Here is an 8779-nt window from a genome sequence, read left to right as displayed (position 1 = left end):
TTACAATGTAACTCGTATACATTTTTTCCTCCCTCTCCCTCCCTCTTTTATACTTCTCCAACCCTCTCTTCCACCACTCAATATCTCCCTAACATTACGCGCTCCCTCCAAACCCGCTCTTCCTCAAACTTCCCTCTTTCTCTCTCTCTCTCTCTCTCTCTCATTCTCTCTCCCTCTCTCTCTCTCCCTATTACACCTCTCCAATTTTCAACACTTTTTTCTCCTACCACGCGTTCTTCAGTCTCTTTTACCCCATTTTTATATTTATTAATCATTTATTGCCATGCTTATGTAAAACATAAAAAAACAACCTACTTTCAAAAAATTAATATCCATTAGTGATGATAAAATTTAGTTTGGATTAGTTGTTTGTGGTAATTATTATAAAGAAAATCAATTTGTTTACTATAAGGGCTAGAGAAAATTTATGTTTAAGAATCAACATGTAAGTAGCATGCTTCAATAAGTTTGAGCCACACTGTAAATTATAAAATTTTATTTTTTTAGTTTCATACTTATTTATGTTTTTCTCTTATTATTATATGTTTAAAATACTTTTTTACATATTTTTGGCATATTAATTTACTTGTATCACAACAAATCAGTATCTTTTTCGAATTATAATGATTTTTTTCAACATAGTTACAGAATAATTAAATGTTTCATGTTTCCAATGTTTTACACCTTTTTTATCATTAGGTGTGAATTTAATTGTCAGGATTTCAATGGAAAACTAGATTGATTGAAAGGGCTTCTTGTTATACCAAGTGTACCAAGTGTGGAGCTTCGATCACCAATTATTGCAAATGTGTTTTTTTTTCTGTGTACCATATTTAATATTTATATATATATATATATATATATATATATATATATATATATATATATATTTTGTTTGTTTATTTCATTCTTAATTTTTAATTAATCTTAGAATATGTAAAACTAACGAAAAATAAATAAAGACTAACATTCGACTATTTCTATTGTCACAAGAATCCTTTATTGTGTTTTTAAGTTTCAAATCCTCACCCTCTAAACTAAACTTTGATGTATAGTATAATATAGGAGAGAAGGACCCTTCTTTCTTCTGCTTTGTTGTGACAAAAGAATCACGCAGCAACACTTGTGCACAGCGGAAAAAAAAACTTAGTTCTCCCCATTCAAGATTCTCCCATTTTCCGTAGATTTAGGGTTCATTGTCAAAAATTTTGGAAGATTTAGAGATTTTGGGAGAGTGGGAGCTAGGTTTCAAGACATTTGTGGAGACAATAGGTTTGAATAGAAATTTTATGAAATTTGGAACGTTCAATAGATTTTGGCAGAAGAATATTAATTTTTTTTGTTTTTAATTTATTTTTTTTAGATTTATTTTATCCATGGATTAATTAGTCTTATCCATGGATTTTATTTCCCATTATCCCTATTCTCGTAGATAACTTTATTATGGGTCAAGCTTTCCTATTTTTTTATTTTTTTATTAATATTATTAAAATCAGTGGGAAATTTCGTATGTAATAGCTATTTATAGACTAACTTTTTTCTATAGATAATTATCCATGGGTAATTCAGCTTATTCTTGTAGTGCAAAGCACAAAACACTTGTGAAATTTGTAGTGTTTTCTCTGTCCATCACAAAGTAAGTGTCATAATAAATTTGTGTCAATTATATGAAATTACGGTATCAAAATTTATGACAATTATAAAATTGATTGACAAATGAACCACATTTATGGAAATAATTGAGCATGTGAATATCTCATATTATTTGACATATCACATATTTTGGAAATTTCCAACATTCTCTCACTTGGTCCATTTATCCCATTATCAATCAATACAATAAACTAAATACAAGGATAATGGTGACATCCAACAATGAGTATTATCTACCATGTATCACAATATATCAAGTCTCTCATCAAAGACTCTTAACTTTAATGAATAAACCATATGTTTATTCTTGGTCAAGGAAATTTCTCAAAATAAACAAATATGTCCTCAACAAAATGTGAAAAAACTTAATAAGAGTTTTATCAAAGTAAAATTAGTGATTGTCACAACATGGAACTGAGTCCCATTTGCATTAAATGATCCTTAGAATTCTTTAATAGCATATCTTTAGTCTAAGGATCAAATCGACAATCATCAACTCAATGCTAATGTGTTCAATGACCACTTAACACATCCTCTTATGCTAGATATTTAGTGTTAGTGTGCTTACTTTGACTTTTGCCTCTATTATTCTTAGCCATAAATACCACAACAGAGTTATCACAATATAACTTTAATGACCTAGCAATTGAATTCACAACTCTAACCCATATATAAAACTCCTCAACCATACACCATGTGAGGTAGCCTCAAAATAAGAAATAAATTCAACCTGCATAGTGGAAGTAGTGGTCAATGTTTGTTTTTTTGCTGCTCCAAAATATGTTTCCATAGTTAGCATAAAAATATAACTAGATGTTGATTTTTTGGTATTAATACAACCAAAAATATCTAAATAGAAGTAGCCTACCACATCCAAACTATTAGTTTGTCTATTTATGAGCATGATATCCTTTAATCCTTAAACATATTTGATTACCTTTTTTGTAGCTTTCTAGTGGTTAACACCTGAATTATTCTGATATCTTACCAACACTCCAACTACGAAACGTTAGATCTGGTGCAAACCTCAACATACAGTAGACTCCCAACAACTGAAGCATATGAAACATTCTTCATTTGTTCTTATTCAATATCATTTTTGGCTCCAATGTTATAATCAAATTTTTAGTAAGACACTCACAATTGTGACATCCCATTTAAATAGAATGATCTACTCAATAAAACATCGCATGATTATAATAACGAGGAGCAATCAGATCAACATAGAACATAAGAAAGGTAACTGCTACAGTCATCCAAGAATGTACTTCGAAAGTAACTTAGGCATACCACCATGCAATAAACAAACACAAAGGGAGTTTAAAAGTTTGCAAAAGGGTCGCTCCTAGAGTAAGGAATTACAAAAAGAGAAGGGCATTATAGCCATGAAAACTGCTCTACTACAGATAACTGGTCCCAACTACGCAGCCCCGCTACCACCAACAGATCCACCTCCAGATTTCTTCCCATCTGCTCCCACCATGAGGTGATCATTGCAAAAGCAAAAGAATCAAGGCAAGACAAGTACTTAAATAGTTCAAGCATGCAACGTAGTGAGCACAGAGAATCATGGTATAGCAGACAAGCAGGACACTATGACTCAATTATCCAGATACATATACTAAGATCGGATTCACTGGACCCTTGCACTTGTGGTGCCCTCTACTACTCTACAGAGCCATTGCCAATGGGTTTCACCATACCACACACAAGGTTAACCTTCAAGCATCTAAGGCCATTGTCCTGTCAAAGACTAAGGCCTCCCGCCACTCTCACCACTTGGGTCAGTTTGCTCTACCTGAAACACACTGACCCATTAGAGTTTCGGGAGGTCCTTACTTGAATCCATATCTTAATATATACACTACGCGCCACCATGAGATCTCCCCACGAGACTCATGGAATTACGCCTACCACATACAAATTTCATGATCCTTATACCGTAACCACCACTGGTTATCTCAACATTTAATTCTCATGCACGTTCTCAACCAACCAAACAAAATCCCATGTTTCCCTCATGTTAACATACAAATTTTAGTGCATACAACTCATGCAACTCATGCAATTCCACAATAATCATGTACGTTCGAGATAAATAGCCACACACTCAAAGTAAACCAGAGTATATAACACAAATCTGCACCATTCTCGCCTAGTCTAGAAGCCCTCGCCTAAGCTACAGCAACTGTCTCGCTTAGGCTAGGCATTCTCGCCTGGGCGAGGTTTGTAACAGTGGCACTCTACGAGCCCTCGCTTGGGCGAGACCAGCTTGCCTGGGTGAGATCGTCATTCGCCCAAAAATAAAAACCCCTCGCTTGGACGAGGGCGCGAGCAGAGCACATTGGCTTTCCTCGAGTACTCGCTTGGGCGAGCCATTCTCGCCTGAGCGAGGCAATGCGTTGCTCAAAACAAGCTTTGGCCGCCTGAGCGAGATGCTTGAGCAACACTAGTGAGAGCTTATGCTATTCTCGCCTAGGCGAGACGAGCTCGTTTAGGCGAGAATATCAGTGCTCCCCCACTGTTTCACACATGCAGCACCACAAACAGATAACACCCACCAAACAGTTCATTCACATACAAGCACAACACTTTTAAATCATCCCAAGCATGAAATATAGCAGAAATATACCAAGTACTTAAAAATACGAAAAGAAAAGGCCTAGCTTCCCTTACCTTTTTTATGCAAGAAAAGGAACAAGAACTTAAAGAGCACGACTTAGGCACAACAGCTCCACATACTAGGATGAGGAATTTAAACAAAACCCCAGGACCCAAACTAGAGTAAGAGAATGAACCTTAAACGCCACAAAACACCCAACTAGAAAAGGAGAAGGAAAAGGCTACTACAGATCCTAGGAGTAACTTACCAGAGGAGAACAGCTGAGCTAACTCGAGGAGGGAAGTTCTATGTGCCCTAGCAGAGCTTTTGCTTTCGTAGAGAGAGATAGGAGAGAACTATTTTTTTGAAAAAAAGGTAAAGTGAGATTGTGAGGGGGTTGGCAGAGTATTGGTGTCCTACAGAGGGGCTAGCCTTGGGCCTACGAAAGGCCAGGCCCAACCCTTTTTAGGACAGAAAAAAGGGGCTTACAATATCTCCCCAACAACAAAAATTTTTCGTCCTCGAAAAATCAGACTTACCAAAAAAGATGCGGGTATGAACTCCTCATTTCCTCCTCTAGCTCCCAGGTAGTGTCACCTATCCTCCAGTCCTAGATGACCTTTACAAGACTGGTGGCTCTTCTCTTCCGCTCCTTAACTTGGTGATCCTCTATAGCCACAGGTTGTACCACTACTCGGAAATCCTCCCTGACTTGCACATCCTCCACCTCCAACACATGTGATGGGTCAAAAACATACTTCCGTAGATGTGAGACATGGAAGACTGGGTGGAGATTTGCCAATTGGGGTGGCAATGCAATCTCATAAGCCATGAGCCCTATCCTCCTCAAGATCTGATATGGACCCAAGAACTTAGGAGACAACTTCCATGAGCGAATAGCCCTCCCCACACCAGTGGTTCGGGTCACCCTCAAGAATACATGCTCCCCAGCCTCAAACTCTAGGGGTCTTCTCCTCCGGTCTGCATATGCCTTCTGCCGACTCTGAGATGTTTGCAACCTATCTCTCACTAACTGCACCTTCTCTGTGGTCTGTTGCAGCAAGTCAGGTTCTAGCAAAAACGATTCACCATCCTGGTACCAACATAAGGGATTCCTACACCTCTTCCCATACAAAGCCTCATAAGGCGCCATCCCTATGCTCGCCTGGTAGCTGTTGTTATAGGTAAAATCCACCAGCAGCAACACCTCATCCCAATTGCCAAGGTGGTCCAAGATACACGTCCTCAACGAATCTTCCAAGGACTGAATCACTCTCTCTGACTGGCCATCCGTCTGAGGATGATAGGCATAACTCATCCTCAGCCTGCTACCCAAAGCCTCCTGTAGCGTCTGCCAGAACCTTGAAGTGAACCGGGGTCTCTATCAGACACTATGCTACTGGGCAGTCCATGAAGTCTCACTATCTCTCGGATGTAGAGCTGGGGCAACTTGGCCATAGACATTCTGAGATTCACTGCCAAAAAGTGAGCACTCTTCGTCAACTGGTCCACCACCACCCATATAGGATCATGTCCTATCACGGTGCGAGGCAAGTGGGTAACAAAATCCATAGATATGCTATTCCACTTCCACACCGGAATATCCAAGGGCTGAAGCGTTCCACCAGGTTTATGATGCTCCAGCTTAGCCTTTTGACAAGTTAAGCAGGCTGATACGAACTGTGCAACTTCCTTTTTCATGCCTTACCACGAAAAGTTCTCCTTGAGGTTTTGGTACATCTTAGTCATGCCTGGGTGCCGACTAAGACGACTTTTGTGACCCTCCTCAAGAACCAATCTCCTTAGCTCAGTATCATCTGGCACACAGACTCTACCTCTGAACCTCAACACACCATCACTACCCAAAGCAAATTCCTTGGCCTGATCTGATCCTAGTAGCTCTTTCACCTTCTGTAGACTAACATCCCTTGCTTGCCTTTCCCTAATTAAGCCCAGGAAGTCACTAGATATAACCAAGGTGATACACTTAATGAATTCCGGCTCCAACTCAAACGGTAGCTTCATGTCTTTGAAGCTCTCAAGCAATTCCATCTCTTTTATCATCAAGTGTGCCACATGCACTGTCTTCCTACTCAATGCGTCTGCCACCACATTCGCCTTCCCCGGGTGGTAGAGAAGCTCAAAGTCGTAGTCCTTTAGGAACTCTATCCACTGCCTTTGCCTCATATTCAACTCTTTTGGATCAAAGAGGTACTTCAAGCTCTTGTGGTCACTAAACACGCGGAACTGCGCACCATAAAGGTAGTGCCTCCAGATTTTCAGAGCAAAGACCACTACCGCTAGTTCTAGGTCATGAGTGGGGTAGTTCTTCTCATGAACCTTCAACTGCCTCGAAGCATAGGCCACCACCTTCCTTTTTTGCATCAAGACACACCCAAGACCCTTATGAGAGGCATCACAATAAACCTCAAAGGGTTTGCTCACATCCGGAATCACCAACACTGGAGCACTCGTCAATCTCTGCTTAAGGTCCCTAAAGCTCTCCTCACACCTATTAGACCATGCGAAAGGTTGGTCCTTCCTGGTTAGCTGTGTCAAGGGTGCTACTATCTTGGAGAACCCCTCAATAAACCTCTTATAGTAGCCAACTAGACCCACAAAGCTCTGAATCTCCGTTACTGACTTGGGACACTCCCACTGTATCACAGCCTCCACCTTAGTTGGATCCACAGTTATACCCTGAGTTGATATTACGTGCCCCAAGAACTGCACCTCTCTCATCCAAAAGTCACTCTTTGACAACTTAGCAAACAATTGCTTCTCCCTCAAGATACCAAGCATTATCCTCAGGTGCTCGGCATGCTCCTCATGCGTCCTAGAGTAGATGAGAATGTCGTCTATGAAGACCACGATAAACTTATCTAGAAACGGACGGAAGATCCGATTCATGTAGTCCATGAACAAGGCCAGAGCATTGGTCACACCGAATGGCATGACAACATACTCGTAATGCCCATATCTGGATCTGAAGGTAGTCTTCTCAACATCTTCTGCCTTCACCAGAATCTGATGATAGCCCGACCTGAGATCAATCTTGGAGAACATCGACGTCCCATGTAGCTGATCCATCAAATCATCTATTCTTGGCAAGGGGTACTTATTTTTGATAGTCAGCTTGTTCAACTGCTTGTAGTCCACACACAACCTTGAGCCACCATCTTTCTTCTTTACAAGCAAAACAGGCGCTCCCCACGGTGAAGCACTCGGCCGTATAAATTGCTTCTCAAGCAATTCCTCTATCTGCTTCTTTAACTCCACCAACTCTGCAGGAGCAATCCAATAAGGGGCTATCGATACGGGGCCCGCACCCGGTACCAAATCTATGGAGAACTCTACTTCTCTCCTTGGGGGTAAGCCTGGTACCTCTTCGGGGAACACATCCTCAAATTCCCTGACCACCGGTATCACTATTATCCTTTCCTCCTTCTCAACCTCCATCCTTGCAAAGATCCTACAACAACTTCTTCTCCTGACAGTCGATGAGAACGCGATTGGCTGAGAGCCAATCCATTCCCAAGATCACATCTAGCCCTTGCAGAGGGAGGCATATAACATTGACTTTATACACGTGTCCCTCTACTTCCACCGGGCACCTAGCACACTCTGAAGAAGTCCTAACCAACCCAGATGCCGGAGTAGATACAACGAGATCGAACTGTAGTTCACACACCGACAGACCCAACTCCCGCACACAAGACTCCGACACAAAAGAGTGTGTCACTCCAGAATCAAAAAGCACGCAACAAGACTTGCCAAATATCACACAACAACCAATCACAAGGTTACCTGAACCTGCTGCCTCTAACCCGGTCATCGCATACACCCTTCCTGTAGCCTGAGGTCTGCTGCCTCCCCTCCTCGGCTGAGTTTGACTCGGAGTCTGTGAAGAAGGTCGTACCACGATCCTCCTTAAAGTCGGACAGTCTCTACCAAAGTGACCCTCCCTACCACAACGGTTGCTCTTGTGGAACCCGGATAGCTACGGGCAAAAACTCTTCACATGCGGTCCTCTGCAATGATGGCACTGGATCTTGCTCGGCGGAAAGAAAATCCTCTAGACCCCTGTTGTTGTGGATGAGGCCTAGCATACGACTTCTTCTTTTCTTCAACTCTCGGCCTGGACCCAAATGGTCCGCTAACCCTCTACTGTGGCTGCTGCTGGGCCTCGACCTCCACTTTCATTCTCTCCATAACCTTGGCCTTTTCCACCAAGGCCGCGAAGTCCTTGATGGAAAGTGGGGCTACCATCAAGCGAATGTCTCCTCGGAGACCATTCTCAAACTTCCTGCAACGCCACTCCTCATCGAGCGGCATGGTGTAGAAATGCCCCAGATGCTTGAACCTCTCGGCATACTCGGCCACTGACTTGTCCCCCTGTGTCAACTGGAGGAACTCCACCTCCTTTGCGTATCTCACGCTGTCTGGGAAGTATTCTGAAAGAAACCTCCTCTTGAAGGCTTCCCATTTGATCTCCTCATGCCTCTCTTCCATAACCAGCCTCAT

At 41.6% G+C, this 8779-nt stretch overlaps 1 protein-coding gene across 1 annotated transcript; it reads right to left on the bottom strand.

Annotated features, from left to right (window-relative positions):
- Window positions 1–7727: 7727 nt before the first annotated feature.
- Window positions 7728–8779, bottom strand: LOC114175331. The gene is made up of 2 exons (XM_028060111.1): window positions 8471–8779; window positions 7728–8255 (listed from the first exon to the last, which is right to left on the bottom strand). Exons 1-2 carry the CDS (start codon window positions 8777–8779, stop codon window positions 7728–7730), a joined length of 837 nt encoding a protein of 278 aa, XP_027915912.1.

Source organism: Vigna unguiculata, chromosome 3 (assembly GCF_004118075.2).
Source record: "Vigna unguiculata cultivar IT97K-499-35 chromosome 3, ASM411807v1, whole genome shotgun sequence".
NCBI classification, from domain to species: Eukaryota; Viridiplantae; Streptophyta; class Magnoliopsida; order Fabales; family Fabaceae; genus Vigna; species Vigna unguiculata.
Note: the sequence above shows the minus strand (reverse complement) of the source record. Positions and strands in the feature narration are given on the sequence as shown.